General features: G+C 36.4%; 1 protein-coding gene across 1 annotated transcript; it reads right to left on the bottom strand.

The window, feature by feature from the left end:
• Positions 1-12,506: 12,506 nt before the first annotated feature.
• Positions 12,507-13,660, bottom strand: LOC128558347 (FMRFamide peptide receptor frpr-18-like). The gene has a single exon (XM_053547281.1). The coding sequence runs from the start codon at positions 13,638-13,640 to the stop codon at positions 12,507-12,509; it is 1,134 nt and encodes a 377-aa protein (XP_053403256.1). The 5' UTR covers positions 13,641-13,660.
• Between the last annotated feature and the right edge of the window lie 2,677 nt (positions 13,661-16,337).

Raw genomic sequence — 16,337 nt, 5'->3', positions numbered from 1 at the left:
ATACTCAGTAAAGACAACGTGCCTACTGACTACGCCACGGCGACTTACTTGTGATCGGATTTTACCATATGAACTATTAACTAGAGATAGTTGAGCTCGAGTTATCTTTCTTGTTCCTAGAACATTCTAGCTTCTATTTAGTTTTTATTTTAAATTCTAAACAAACTCACTTTTATACAACGTCTACTGAAAGAAGTTAACTTTCATGATGGAATCTAAAATGAAATTCTGAATCAAATATATTTTTATTCTAGTGATTTAGTAGATCTAGAATCTAGTTTAATCAAATATGAATTAGATTTTCTATATCTTTTTGTGTCGATTCGCCGTAAAACCCAACTCACTCACTTTTCTATGATCTAGTGGGCCTACCAAAGTTGATTTTCTTTCAGTAGATCACTGAATCAAATGATTTTTTCAAAGTTTTTTTCAGTACTGAAGACGTTTTCTTTCTCAAAGTCTTCTGTAGATCATGAACATTTTCAACGGATTGATCTAGACTCTACATAAATCTAAAAAAAATACGCCTGAAAATGTGTTCGGTAAGTTGCTGTTAAGGTCGTCTACGTAATCTATCATAAAGTTTACTTTTTCACCATTCCGTACAAAATGACTGTGTAGTTTTCTATATTTAGATGTCAGATTTCTGTTGTAAGAATTTGTTTACTTGATTTTGTCATACATGCACACTTTCTTTTTCCAAAGATGATTAATAATTTGATATAAGATTTAAAACAAAACCTACAGAATATGTATTTTTATACAGAGTTTCGTTATGTTGGTACAGCAAGCAGATCCCAGCAGTCGGATTAGTAGTCTAAATAATGAAACCTCGGTTAGACCGATTTTACATTCTAATAGATCTATTTCACATTGTCTACCTAGAGGGGGATATCGAACAGTCAAAAAAAAAAAATAATAATAAAACGTTATTAAACTCTTGAGTTATTTGGACCATCGGATTAGGAGAGTTCTTACCATGTAACCATTTAATACTTTCATCGTTTTTTTCATTTTCCAGACATTCCTTCGAAACGTCAGCATCATATGCACTTTTGACTTCAATTACACCTTAGATTACCCAGCCGAAAATGAAAAAACGGCCGGCGTACCGCCCTCCTGCATCGATCGACGCCATTTTGTTTCCAACAGTTTTATAGAACGTTTCGCGTTCCGTCAGACGTCGCTGAGTTACACCTTCTTCAACTTTTTTGGGGGGATTTAACGTCGCACCGACGCATGATAGGTCATATGGCGACTTTCCAGCTTTAATCGACCTTCCGTAAACCAGCTGGATGGCTTCCTCATATAAAGAATTCAACGCCCCGAGTGAGGCTCGAACCCACATCGATGAGGCGCAATTCCTTTAAACAGTCACATCTCGAGCGAGCACAATGTGAAATCAAAATGCAATAATACATATTTCAAGTCAGGTTCCATATGAATTTGTGTTGTATTTTTACTTGACGAAATTACTGCCCCTTTTTTTCAAGCTGGTAAGTTTTCCCTAGAAAGCTCTGAAACTATATTAATATCATTCAAAATCGTTTTGCTTTAGTAGAACTTACGCATCTTCTTGCAATACTGCAATCATACACAGGTTAAAATCTATATGAATACTGTGGTTCATTTTGACAAAATTATTCCCCCTCTTGGACTTAAAAAATTGGCAAAATTATTTTTTGTCTTAAATAGGTCTGAAAATGAAGGTAAATTTTTTGGAATCTTTTAAAGGTAATTTAAAATACTAATTGGGTAGGCGATCGCAAGGTTTTATTAAGACTCTATAGGGCTTCAATTAGATCTAAGCTAGATCACGGTTGTATCTTTTATGGTTCTGCAAGAAAATCTTATTTACAAATGTTAGGTACCATCCATAATCAAGGTCTTCGAATTGCTTATGGTGCATTCCGAACATCGCCAGTTGAAAGTTTATATGCTGGAGCAAACGAACCCTCTCTTTTCACACGCCGTGAAAAACTTCCATTGCAATATGCTTTAAGAGTGGCTGCCAACAAATCCAATCCTACTCATGAAATTATTTATAAACCAAAGTACGCCGATTCATATGAGAAAAAAAACAAAACAAATCAAACCGTTTGGATTTCGCATAAAATCTTTTATGAATGAAACTGACTTTGAATTCGATGGTATTAAAGACAATTCAATTCCAGATACACCACCATGGACCTTCGTGCCCCTACAGTTCTTTTCGATTTGAAAACTGCCTTAAGAAAGTCTGAAACAAACCCTGAAATATTCAAGTCTAAATATCATGAAATCAAGTCAACTTACAAGTACTATTTTCAAAAGATGAATCAACGGTTGGCTGTGCTGCTGTCAGCCTCCTTCATCAGTCAACATTACGTTTGCCAAATAATGCAACAATACTTTGAGCCAAGCCAAAGCTATTGATTTAGCTCTAAATTTTATATAAAAAAAATAGTGAAGAAAAATTAATTATCTTTTCCAATTCGCTTTGTTTTACAGTCAATTCATAACAGAAATATGGAAAATCCATTCATTCAAAATATTCTTCTCAGGTTTCATGAACTATCTTTAAAAAAGTCTATCATATTTTGTTGGATTCCCAGTCATGTTGGTATTCAGGGAAACGAGGATGCTGATATTGCAGCAAAGAAATCCCTTTTGTTATCACAATCTAATTTGGAATTACCACATACCGATTTTAGGCCTAATATAAACAAATACATTTTATCTAAATGGCAATCGTCATGGAACAATGCTTCTTTCAATAAACTTCATGATATCAAACCTACTCAAGGGGAATGGCACCAAGGGAACAGATCTGTTCGCAGGGAGGAAGTAGTTCTTTCTCGCTGTCGAATAGGTCATACCCGTTTGACTCATTCTTATCTTTTGAATAAAGAAGATCAACCCGAATGTATACCATGTCAAACACCGCTAACTATTAAACATATTTTAATCGACTGTGTGGACTTTGCTACACAACGCAGTACATATTACGTTTTTGGTTCTAAAGGTTTGCTTTTTATATATTTATACAGCATTTTTATGTTTTACATGCCATGCCTTTTTGTTTCCATTACGTGTGTTAGAGATTCACCTGGAGGAGATTACTTTTATTTACACTGTCCCGTGTCTTTGGAACATGGTGGGAGATAAGAGTGAGATTGGGTGCGCACCATAAACCGGTTTAAGCTCCCCAGTGGTGTTTTTGCCACTGACCGTTCCAAGGCGGTGCCCCACTGTGTTCCTTTGTTTGTTCGTTTTGTCGTAACGTGTTGGCTTTGTGTGTGTGTGTGTTTGTGGTGTATTGGCCTTGTGTGTGTGCGCGTGTATGTGTGTGTGTGTGCGGGTGGTGTGCACGTCTGCGTGCTGTAGGTTTCGTTTTGGGGAGGCTGCGTTTTTGGTGCGTGGCATTCCCTGTTTGATATTTGTCTTTTGTTTTTTTATGACGTTTAATCTTTGAAAGAGTTATTTGAAAACGTTTCAGTCGGAAATATTTTATCGTTTTTATAGCAGATAGAAATTTATCAAAAAATCTAACATTTCATATTTTTATTTACATCTTTTGCAATATTATTATGTTTGCAGTTGATATTTTAACACATACGTATATACATTTTACATAACTGCTTTTAGATATGCTTTACATTTTTTACGTGGATGATTTTAGATATGCTTTACATTATGCAGTGTGCTTTACATTTTTACATGGATGTTTTAGGTACGTTTTACATAACTGTTTATGCTTTACAGTTCGCGTTCGCAATATGTCTTCTTGGCGATATAGGACCATTTTGTGTCGATTCGCCGTAAAACCCAACTCGCTCACTCACTTTATTGGAATTATTACATTTTATATTGTAATATATTGCAATGCATTACATTACATCATACCATCTCATATCAGATTTATATAGCGCTTTTCCTGTTCTCTTGATAAACAATTGACTCGTGAGGAAGTTGAGATAACAAGACTTAAGTGCTGTGTGGCGGCCGTAATATGTCGCCCCGACTTCATCTCAGTGTTGTTATATTTTCTGGTCCTTCGGGATCATTGATTTCAATTCATTTAGATTTGAAGATTGAATACTGCTTAAGCCGGTGCTAGAGGGCGTGGGCAGTGTTTCATTTTCCATTACTGCTCATGAACAGACTCAATCAAACCGAGTATGCAATTTTCACTGTTTGCCTTGTTTTCGGTGCTTGCGAGGGATCTACTTTTCAGATTTTGTAACTTTGACTTCGTTTTCATATACAATTGTCTCCCTTTATAATTGATTTCTATTTTTGACATATTTGATATAATTGAAGACAATGTTCACATTTTTTTATATTGAATGACACGAAATCAATTGAGGGGAATTAAATGTAACAGAGGAACTGAAAGACACAAAATATAGCTGTGCCCTGAAAAAAAAAGGTTATTTTCATCTCTGAAACTTTTTTTAAGTTAAAGGAATATTTTTTACTTTACTGAAGGGAATACAATTTGCTTTAACACCGTGAAAGATATGTGAACATAACAAATCCTTTACTTGATTTTTACTCAAAAATTGTTTCTTTTTTGCATTTATATCTGTTTTGTTTTTTTGTGACAGTCTCACTAATGTTAAAAACAAAGAAAAATATCAAACAGGGAGTGCCACGCACCAAAAGCGCAGCCTCCTCAAAACGAACCCCCAGCACGCAAACGCGTGCACCACACACACACTCAAAGCTTACACATCAGGACAAAACGAAAGCCTTTCTTCAGCGGGGAATGATTTTATTTAAATTGTGTCGTCTAACTTGATGGAAATAGGGTAAGTGCGAGGTTGGCATTCCCTAAACGCGTTTAACCATATTTTCTTTTATTTATAAAGGTTACTGACCGTTCATAGAAAGTGCCCGTATTTTCAACTTGTTTTCTGTCCGTCTTGTATTTCGTGTAGCGTATGTTTTCTTGTTTGTTGTTAGCGTTTCCCTCTATCTCCCCGATCGCCTCCCGTCCTTCTCCCTTGCATTTGCGCTCCCTTGCTTTGGCATTTGGCATTCCCTCCCTAAGTTACCGTGCCCACCTTTGTCCTAATGTGTAGTGTGTGTGTGTGTGTGTGTGTGGTGCACGCGTCTGCGTGCTGTGGGTTTCGTTTTGAGGAGGCTGCGGTTTTGGTGCGTGGCATTCCCTGTTTGATATTTGTGTTTGTTTTTTAGTTTGGCTTCCGGAATCCTAAGGCTGTGCCCGATTTTTTTTGTTGTTTTTAGCTGCTTGTTTGTGTGCTTGTGTGTCTTGGGTTGTTGCCCTTTAGTGTTGTTTTACTAGAGCTATCTTACTTGTCTGTTTTTCTTTGTAAGTTAGTTGTGTGTGTTTGTCTTTTGAACGCGAGTGTCTGAGCCGCTGTGTGTGTGCGTGTGTTCGGGTTTAACGTCTTTTTCAACACTTTTTCAGTCATATAAACGACGGTGTATACTTGCTACTATGGTTTATTTTGTAGGGCAACTGTGATTAAGCATTCCCTTTTGAATATTCATCCTTGTTCTACGTTTCCCTTCTACCATCCCCCTCTTTCTACCCCATACCCTTTCATCCCCCTTTTGTGGCATATTTTGCATAAAATTAAGATGTACTTGTGATTTTTTGAAGCAACCCGTCTGTAATATTTTTCCGTTTCTGCTTCTTTTTGCGGTGGGCCTACTTCGAAAATGTGTGGCTCTTAGGATGTTTGTGGAGCTCTGTGCTAGCCTTACATATTATCTATTTCCCTGAGATATTTCTTACTGTAGAATAACAACAACAAAAAACTGAAAAAAAGTCACTGAACCCCCTTCCCGAAGACCTGTATTGGGTGTAAAATTCAGAATTCATACTATTCTACCCAGGTGTTCACTCCTAGAAACAAATTTCGGAATGATAGAAGTTGTTTCTTGCCTACTTAGCGGGAAAAGTCAAGTTATTCCGGTATCTCCTGAGGAAAAGATTAGCTAGATCTACACGTGCTCATATTGACGTCATAATTTGATGTCATCGTTTGATACTGTGTTAGCAATAAAGACCAGTCGGAAAGTAAAAGGAACAGATGATCTCTCATCTAACTTCCATTTAAACGGGAAGAGAATTCCGAAAATTGAGATGTTTAAAAGCAGGCTATATAGGTTCTACTTTATGGTATTTAGTAAAAGTAGATGTGTTCATTCGGCGGTGCACATGGAACCCTTCAATGCATGGTCCCCAGCTAAAATAATATCTAGAGGTTACATGGAGACAAATATTCTGACCAATTTTCAGTGAAATTGGACCAAAAAAAACGTGGCATCTTGAGTGTAAACAAGCATTTACTTTGATTTCACCTAGTGACCTAGTTATTATACCACTCATGAAAAACAAAGAAAAATATCAAACAGGGAATGCCACGCACCAAAAACGTAGCCTCCTCAAAACGAAACCCCCAGCACGCAGACGCGTGCACCACACACACATACACGCACACACACACACACCCAAAGCTAACACATAAGGACAAAACGAACAACACACACGCACACAACGCCAACACATAAGACGAAACGAACAAACAAAGGAACACAGTGGGGCACCGGCTTGGAACGGTCAGTGGCAAAAACACCATGACCCAGATATGAACTTGTCCAAGACTTCATTATAACGAACACTGACCACAATTTATGAAGACAGAATCAAAAATGTGTCCCCTAGGGTGTAAAGAAGCTTATTATTTTATTTGACCTAGTGGCCTGGTTTTTGACCCACCCAGATAAAAATTCATACAATATCTCATGCAGAAAAACATTCTAACCAAGTTTCATGCAAATCAAATGAATAAGTCAGTGTTAACACGCTTTTCCTTTGATTTGACTGGGTGACCTAGTTTCTGACCCCATATGACCCAGTTTCAAACTTGTCCTAGGAACCATCAAGATAAACATTCTGATAAAGTAATTCATGAAGGTATGGTCATAAATGGTGCCTCTAGGTTGTTAACAAGTTTTTCCATCGATTTGACCTGATGGCCTAGTTTTTTACCCGATATGACCTAGTTTCGATCCTGGCCTAGAGATCATCAAGGTAATCATTCTGTACAAGTTTGTATCAAATCAAAGCATAAATGAAACCTCTATATGACTGAAAAGGCCAAAATAGAAAATTCTACCCCTTTCAGGGGCAGTAACTCGAAAACCAATGAGGGAATCTAGCCAGTTTTCGAAAGGAATCTAGATCTTATTGTGACTTAAGGTTTTTATAAGTGTGGTTAAAATCAAATATAAAATGTCGTGTCCACAAGGTAAAAATTATCAAATTTTAGCTCTTTTATGGGTCAATCAGGGATAGTAACTCCGGAACCTATGGTTGGATCTGACAGATTCCTCATGGAATCCCAAGATTTATTCATGTTGAAGATATTTTGCAAGTTTATATTAAATCAAACCATAAATGAAGTCTCTATATATGTCTGTGTAAGGCAAAATAGCTAATTTTGGACCTTTAGAGGGCCATAACTCTGGAACCCATGACGGGATATGGCCAAGCATCGAAAGCAACCGAGATATAATGGCAATACAGGTTGTGTGCAAGTTGATTAAAGTTGATTGCAAAATGTGGTCTCTATCATGTTCACAAGCAAAAAAATTGACAAGTTTTGGCCCTTTTAGGGGCCATAACTCTGGAACCCATGATGGGATCTGGACAGTTTTCAAAAAGATTCGAAATATTATGCCTATACAAGTTATGTGCAAGTTTGATTAAAATCAAATACAAAATGTGGTCTCTATCGTGTTCACAAGGAAATTGTGAACGGACGGACAAAGGGCGATCACAAAAGCTCACCCTGTCTCGATAAAAAGCAGGGACCATATACAAGGGGTGATTATACAATACCCAAAGCTATGAAAGCATGAGTATTGGAACCACCCAGTTCGAAATGTCAAAGCTAATAAACTAAACAGTACCAATAACACGACATAAAAGTCGTGCTGAACGATCTGAGAAGATCGAAATATAACAGCCCTGATTGAATGTACGGGGAGACATTTTACGGCTGCCACACGGCACAAACAACGCTGCTGTGATTATAAAATAGAAAAAGTGGAAACTCCACAGGTCACTCAACACGACAAAAACGAAAATGTTGCAGGCTCGAAATCAGAATTTCGTTTGAAAGCATACAATGTTACCAAGTAAAATAATAGCAGACCCGGTCTTTTCATTAGAGATAATGGAAAGTGCCAAATCCCTCACGTCCCACCGGCTTTAGTGAAATTGTATTTCACAGATATTGACTGGATACCACGATCTTCTCAAATAAAAAAATACTTCAATGAATCAAATAAGTTTAAATATTTCCGAAATACTGTAATAGAAATGAGATGAGATGAAATTTCGATGTTTCCATCTATCACATTGACAGACAAGAATGATTAAATAGATGCAGTAAGATAAACAAAACGCATTTCGGTCGTATATTCAATTTATAAAATGGAAAGAAGTTATTTATAAGAACGCTCATAATAAAAAAGCATATTTTGCATTTTCAATACGAGTTTATACAAAACCAGATTATTGCCAAAGAATAAGTTTCCTTCAGCAATGGGATTGTTGACATATTATGTTCTATTTTCTAAATAAGTCGGATTTCATGGAATCAATCTTGTACTTCGGACGTTGACAATTTATCTTTTATGACTGACACGTGAAAACAAAGGATGGATAAACGGATAAAGGGACATTATAAAATATGAATATATGTCATGATATATTTAATGAGGTAATTTACCTTGTTACCAGGGTAAATTCGGGAGCAACGCGCAAGAGCCCCATACGGGAACCGCACTGGCCCCGGAAGAGTTCCTACGGGCATTGCACGATGTGCGTGTGGATTTGGAAAACTGCTCGCACGACTATCGCACGGGACTCGCATGGTCAACATACAATGTCCGATCGATATTAAGGAAACCGTTTGAAGAACGTGTGATGTCCGCAAGGGGCTCGCAGGGCGTTACGACCACCGTACGGGCTCCGCATTACCTCCTTGGTGATTCAAGATGGTATAAAAGCAGAAATGTGCGGACACCGTACGAGTGTCATGCGAGCGCCGTACGAACCTACGAGCACAGTACGAGGTACGGCCGGGCTCCTCGCGAGCTCCGCACGACTTGTACTACGAAGTCTGTACGGATATTTCACGATTACATCCTCTAAAGATCGTACGGGAATCGTAGGTACTGTGACCAGAACCGATTGTACAGAGACCGTAAGGATGCTAAAATTGGTGGACTCGTACGATTTTTTAAAACGTGCGGTTTTGTGACCGAGACATCAGCACCTACAATTTCAAGTTCGTTGATCTCTGTACCTTCAAGTACAATTTTAATTCAAGTTTCAAGTACATGACACTCCAAAGGTATTTTATATTGAAAGAAGAAGGAAAGTACGGATATTAAACACTTCAGTGCATTTCGGATTGACTGTCTCCGAAGAAGTCTGCCTAGGTGATAATTTTACTAGTCTGCGCGCCAACTTGCTAATATAAGTTTAAAATGTATATATCGCGGGGCTCGTGTTTCCATGATGACGTATTTTCTTTCATTTTTATACGACCGTCTCTGAAGCAGCGGAGCGTATTATGTGAACACCCATGGCGGGCGCAAATTTGGCTTCCAAAGCATGTCCGCTCTCTTAGACGAACAGTTTTCATCCTATCTTCACCAAACTTGCTGAAAATGTTTGTGGACATAATATCTCAGCCAAGATCGATAACCACCCCAATCGCCACAGTCATTCTCGGATTATGGCTCTTGAATTACTAAAAAAACTACGAGTTTAACATTGTCCGCTCTCTTAAGTCGAACAATTTTCATCCGATGTTCACAAAACCTGCTGACAATGTTTGTGGGCATAATATCTTAGCCAAGTTTGATAACCATCCGAATTGCCACACTCTTGGATTATGGCCCTTGAATTACTCGAAAAACTGCGAGTTTACCCTTGTCCGCTCTCTTAAGTCGAACAGTTTTCATGCGATGTTCACCAAATCTTGTTGACAATGTTTATGGGCATAATATCTCAGCCAAGTTCGATAACCACCCAAATCGCCACAGACACTTTTAGATTATGGCCCTTGAATTACTCGAAAAACCGCGAGCTTACTCTTGTCGGCTCCCTTTAAGTCGAACACGTTTCATTCGATGTTCACCAAACTTGCTGACAATGTTTGTGGACATAATATCTCGGCAAAGGCCAGTAACCACCCAAATCGTTCAAGGCACTCATGGATTATGACCCTTGAGTTACTCGAAATACTGTGAATTCAGCCTTGTACGCTCTAAAAGTTTTCATCCGATCTTCACCAAACTTGCTGACAATGTTTGTGGGCATAACATTCCTGTTCTATAACCACCCAAATCGCCACAGGAACTCTTGGATTATGGTCCAAGAATTAGGCCAAGTTCGATGACGGGTGTATTTTGTGACAGTCTGACACTCTTGTTCAACAACTATGTATGATAACGGGTTTTTGACGGCCTTAGTGCCATTCTGTTAATGACGGTTATGGAATATTAGAGTAATATATAAACAGAATACCAAACCCTTTACATAAAACCCTATTTATCTTAACGTTGAAAGTAACCCTGGCAACAGAGATGTTTGAACTATCTTATATCTTTATTTATTTTATCATAATTTCTTAGACATATCTTAAATAAATTTATCTTTCTCGTTAAATGTAGCTTCAAAATATTAGTAATATGTTCGTGTTATTTGCATTTATTTAAACAAATTAAAAAGCTTAGAATATTTACAGCTAGTAACCATCGTCTCACATTTTATGGAAGAATCCTTATGCCTGCAATTATTCTCATAGCTAGTGTTGATATACAGATAAATGCTGAAGCTGTGTTCCTAAAATAACCCGTGTTAACGCACAAGAATTTTACATTTAGATATATAGGTTACGGAATTCGTTTCCGTAGTAACATTGAGTTCAAGAAATCAGTTTTTTTTTCTGAAATTCGGACACGTTTAGAGCAGAGTTTTAGTATATTATAAGTACCAAATTATCAATGAAAATAGAAAACTATGTATTATAATTCGAACTGCCAAATTTGTATTTGAAAATTGCCGTCATAAGTAACCCTGCACCCAGCGATGTTCCCAATAACATCAGTAACCCTGCACCCAGCGATATTCCCAATAACATCAGTAACCCTGCACCCAGCGATATTCCCAATAACATCAGTAACCCTGCACCCAGGCAAAAACATCAGTAACCCTGCACCCAGCGATATTCCCAATAACAACAGTAACCCTGCACCCAGCGATGTTCCCAATAACATCAGTATCCCTGCTCCCAGCGATATTCTCAATAACATCAGTAACCCTGCACCCAGCGATATTCCGAATAACATAAGTAACTATTAACCATATTCTTACAAAATGTTGATCATTATTCAGAGAGAAAGATTCATAAAAATATTTCGGCATATAATGGCTGTGTAAAATTGTTCAAATAAAAATGCTCAAAATTACGTACTTTCAAGATGAAAGCTATTAATTTTGCGCGCTAACCGACACGTAACGACATAACGTCGATAACGTCATTTTAAGGCAATACTGTTTTGTAGCATTTCTGTGGTAATTTGTTCATTACTTCCGCATTATTAAACCATTTTGATATCAGATCAGAAACAGGTTTATGACTTTTCTTTCAGAAGAATAGACATATGCAGTTGCAAACATTGTCGTAAATAGCCACGTTAGCTTCCGGTTTGGCATGCGCACATACAAATGTTCAGGTGTACTCTCACCAAAATGGCTTTTAAAATAACATTGAGAAAATTTAGTTGAAGTTATGGCAGATCCATACTACCAAAACTTGTGAGACTAATGAGTACTAATTTTTTTCATTTCTAAAGTTTCAAATTACTGATGTCATATTCCTAATGAAACACTTAAATCCCAATTAGGTAAGCTTTTCATCTGTAATAAGCAGATTTTTTTCTCTAAATTATGTTGTATTTAGGTAACTAAAGGTGCCCTATTTCATACGCGACTGAGTTGTGGTCCATGTTTTCAAATTAGAAATAAACAGGCTTTCCATATACAATTAGTTTCTCTATATTTCCACGAAAAGTAAGCAGACGACTCAGTTATATTAGCTGAACGTCAGAAACGGGAGTTTCGATTTTTTTAAACTGCGGTCTTTCAGTGCATTCATCAGTTTATGCGTTATGTGCGCCTAGACACATGCGTGTGGATATTTAAGAGTATACACTATATTCCTGCAAAAACACTAAATGAAAATGCACATACACATTTTGAATTAATAAAATTATACGTACATATATTGTTTATGACACACATTCATTTTGAGGAATGTCTTTTAGGTATACACTAACACGCTATGTAAAATAAACGTCATCTGTACAAAGATGTAACATAATACATACAGCAAAAATATTGACTATTTTATTCATGTAGAAATTTTACAAATATTTTTACATCACATGACAGAATCACGTACATGCAATTACTGCAAATGTACAACTTTAGGTACGTCTTCTGCGTCAGCAGAATTATTTAACTGAATATGACATTGAGCAGGAATTTTTCGAAACTTCTTTTTATTTTTTCTGTTTTTTAGACGTGTCTGAACTGACAAAACACTGCTGTCTGTCAGAACATAGGTATGTCTGGTCTTCCAGTGAAAACGTTTGAAGAAAACCTTTCGGAATGTATTCCCGAAACAATAATAAACAAAAATATTTACAGCCAACGACAGATAATATATCAGTTGGGAAACTGATTGCAATGTCACATCTAAAGATTCAGTTATGTCTCTTTTGTTTTCAGTAAATGCAAGTATCATAAGTCGTAAGCGTACAACATGTGACGGCATATTCAGAATAAAGAATATGAGCGTCACTGCAAGAAGCATTGAAGTTACTTTGGTCATGGGACTTGTTCTTTTCTTCTGTACCGACGTAGAACTTAATCTCCGTCGAAATTTACACGACGTAATTGACGTTATTGCAATATGTGTCATTAAGCCTGACATTATCAGTGTTGGAAAAACTAGTGTTAGTAAACTATCTGTGTATACCATAACTTTAATAAAACCGTAATGTTTTTCATTAGGGAGACATTCCTTATTCATTGTCCACAATGGAAAGTTATAACAACACAGAACACACACAGATAAGAATATTACAGCATATTTAGCGTTCGATGTTTTGCAAAAGTTTTTAACTCTGTATGGTTTACATATCCTTATGTAATTTTCAAAAGTAACGAATACCACCAGCCAAACAGATACACATCCGAATACGTAAGTCAAAAATATTATAGACTGACAAATTCCCATAACTTTACTTAGTCGAAGGTCAAGCACTGTGGAAATCCAAACAACAAGAAGTATCAGAATAAATCCATTGTCGCTTAGGCTTCGTGCTGCTAGATAAAGACTGCAGGATTTCTGACGCAATGACTTGTGAAGGAAAACTATGAATGACAAAGTATTTCCGATAAGTCCCAATATACATATGACCGGCATCGCAAATCGTTCAACAAGAGTTATTGCAGTAATTGAACTGTCAAAACTTTCATTTTCTAACGAATCATTTATACCTCTTGAATCCACTGTCCTGTTGGCTATGGAATACATGATGTTTTGTCACTGAGGATTTGCACCTGAAATATACGTGTACCTTATTTTATATAATTGCATTAAAATTATAAACAGACTTCTGTTGGACGTGTTTGTTTTAAATGAAAACAAAAACTGCATTTCTTACGTCGCGAATAGAATAATTTAAACCTTTCAGTCCCCAAACACCTTTTGACCGAGTGCTATACATTCTTCGTTACACCTGTGGACTTTAATGATACAGCTCTCTGATTTTCTCAAAACTCATAGGACTGTCAATACACTTAACCATTTAACAAATGTTTCGCACTTTTAGACTGCGTAATAAAAGTAAAGGTAAAGTTAACTATTTTATTTGATTCAAAAAGGATAATAGATTGAAAATAGAACTAATTCATATATCCGATTTTTTGTACCCACTGTTTCACAATATAACCGAAATTAAATGGTACAAATATCTGGTTATCAATCGCCCTTTTTACCTCACGCGGTAATACAAATTTAGAAACACTCTGCTGTACTATAATTTTTTTTCAAACAAAAAGGACACTCCTATGCTGCTAGAGAGTCTAGTATATATATCAATCTATTACATATGCTCTTACTGTGAAATATGGAAATATTAAAGTGAAATATCTGGTATTTTTAGTGTAAAATATCAAATATATTTTTCACTGGTAAGAAACTATAAAATGGGTAAATTTAGTCAAAACATTTTGTTTGTTTTACATGTAAGAGCATGAACACGATAACTAAACATTTTCGTTCGAGGCTATTCCACTCGTTAAAATATTCTCTGTATCTTTACCACTGATTCTGTGAAAATACTCGACCGCAATTAATTATCAAGTTTCCGTGACAAATTATGTTGCCTCATACTTTCGTCTGATAGACATATAATTAATCTAAAGACCTCCCACAAAATAGTTTTATTCTTTTATTTCCATGGTGGTTATTACTCCCCTACTGGTTGAAAGACAGTTTTGGAGACTAAAGGATTGCGCTTTTTCGTCCATCCGTCTGTCCATTGGCAATTTCGTGTCCGGTCCATAACCTTAAGGGATTTTAATATTACTTGGCACAAATACTCCCCATGATTAGGCAACATATCATGCGGAAAACTCGGACCCCTAGCTCAAAGGTCAAGGTCACACTTGGATCTCAAAGGTCAACTGGGTTTTTATCTGTCCGGTCTGTAATTTAACAATCCGTGAAAGGATTTTAATATTATTGGTACAAATGTACCGTATAATACGACGACGTGTCAAGTACAACTTTCAAACCCCTAGCTTAAAGGTCAAGGCCACACTTCGCAGTCAAATACTAACAGCATTAACAGGGTCTGTTTCGTGTCCGGTCCAGAACTCTGCCATCCAGTAATAGATTACTTGGCACAAATTTTCCCCATTAGCAGACTACATGTCTTGCGCAAAATCTAGAATCCTAGCTAACAGGTCAGGGTCACACTTCGAAATCAAATTTCAGAAGGGATTTTTTCCTGCCCGGTCCATAATTTTGTCATGCAAAAAGGAATTAAATATCATAAGTTAATACAAAAATTCCCTTTAGATGAGACCATGTGTCATACGCAAAACCGGACCCGTAGCTCAAAGGTCAATGTCAGGTTGGAGTTCAAAGGCCTACACGGCTCTTTTCCTGTCCTGTAGGTGACTCAAAACTCCTTTAAGAGATGTTGTACCCTATAATAAAACAACTTGTCATGCGTAACACCCAGACCTCTAGCTTAAAGGTCAAGGTCACACTTGGAGGTTAATAGGTTGTGTTCCTGTATTGTCAATAACTCTGTCATCCATTAAGGGATTTTAATGTTACTTTGCACAAATTTTTGCCATAATGACATAACATGTCTTACGCAACATCGTTATTCCTGACTTAAAGGTCAATTTCACAGTCGGAGGTCAAAGGTAAGTGGTGTTTTTTTGTTTTGTTTTCTTTGGTCTAAAACTCATCCATATTGCTTGACACAAATGTTAAACAATGTGTAATGTGCAATACCCAGGGTCAATGATACACTTGAAGGTCAAGTCAACATGAATCATTTCCTTTCCAGAAAATATTTCATTATAAGCTGATGTGTCCTTTAAAAATTTTAGAAACGGTGTTTTTTTTTTTCAGAATTACTTCCCGTTAATATGATGATTTCTTACATTTTTCTCCTATTTCCCCATCAATTTCAAAATGAAATGTTATAAAAATTGAGAAAAAAAAATACTTTTTACATTTATAGATGTTACAAACAATCAACAACTGTAGGATTTTGTATACCGGTATGCAATTTTTAATTCAAATGTATAAATAATACAATTTTATTTATACATTGTTGACATATCAGATCATTATGTTATACTGCAGTAGAGGAAATTGGTTGACTTCCAGAATGGGAATTTGTGTTGCATGGCAATACTTCATTCACTTGTTATACATTGATGTGCATGGAAAATTGAGAAATAAAAGTGTCAAATTAAAAATTGATAGTAGCATATGTATATGCGTAGAATTATGTACTTTGTGTATTCAGTTAAGTTTAAACCGCACGTTTCTAAAGTGTGTGATAGTTAAATAACTGTTTTAAAAACTATTCAAAAACAGATGACAAAATTAGTTAGCAGATGAAGCTGTGAAAACATTTTAATTATTATAATTACTTGCAGAAAAGATGTATTCTGCTGATAATTATCAAAATTATTCTCATGA

The sequence above is a fragment of the Mercenaria mercenaria genome, chromosome 7 (assembly GCF_021730395.1).
Source record: "Mercenaria mercenaria strain notata chromosome 7, MADL_Memer_1, whole genome shotgun sequence".
NCBI classification, from domain to species: Eukaryota; Metazoa; Mollusca; class Bivalvia; order Venerida; family Veneridae; genus Mercenaria; species Mercenaria mercenaria.
The sequence above is the reverse complement of the archived record's forward strand: the minus strand, read 5'-3'. Positions and strand labels throughout refer to the sequence as shown.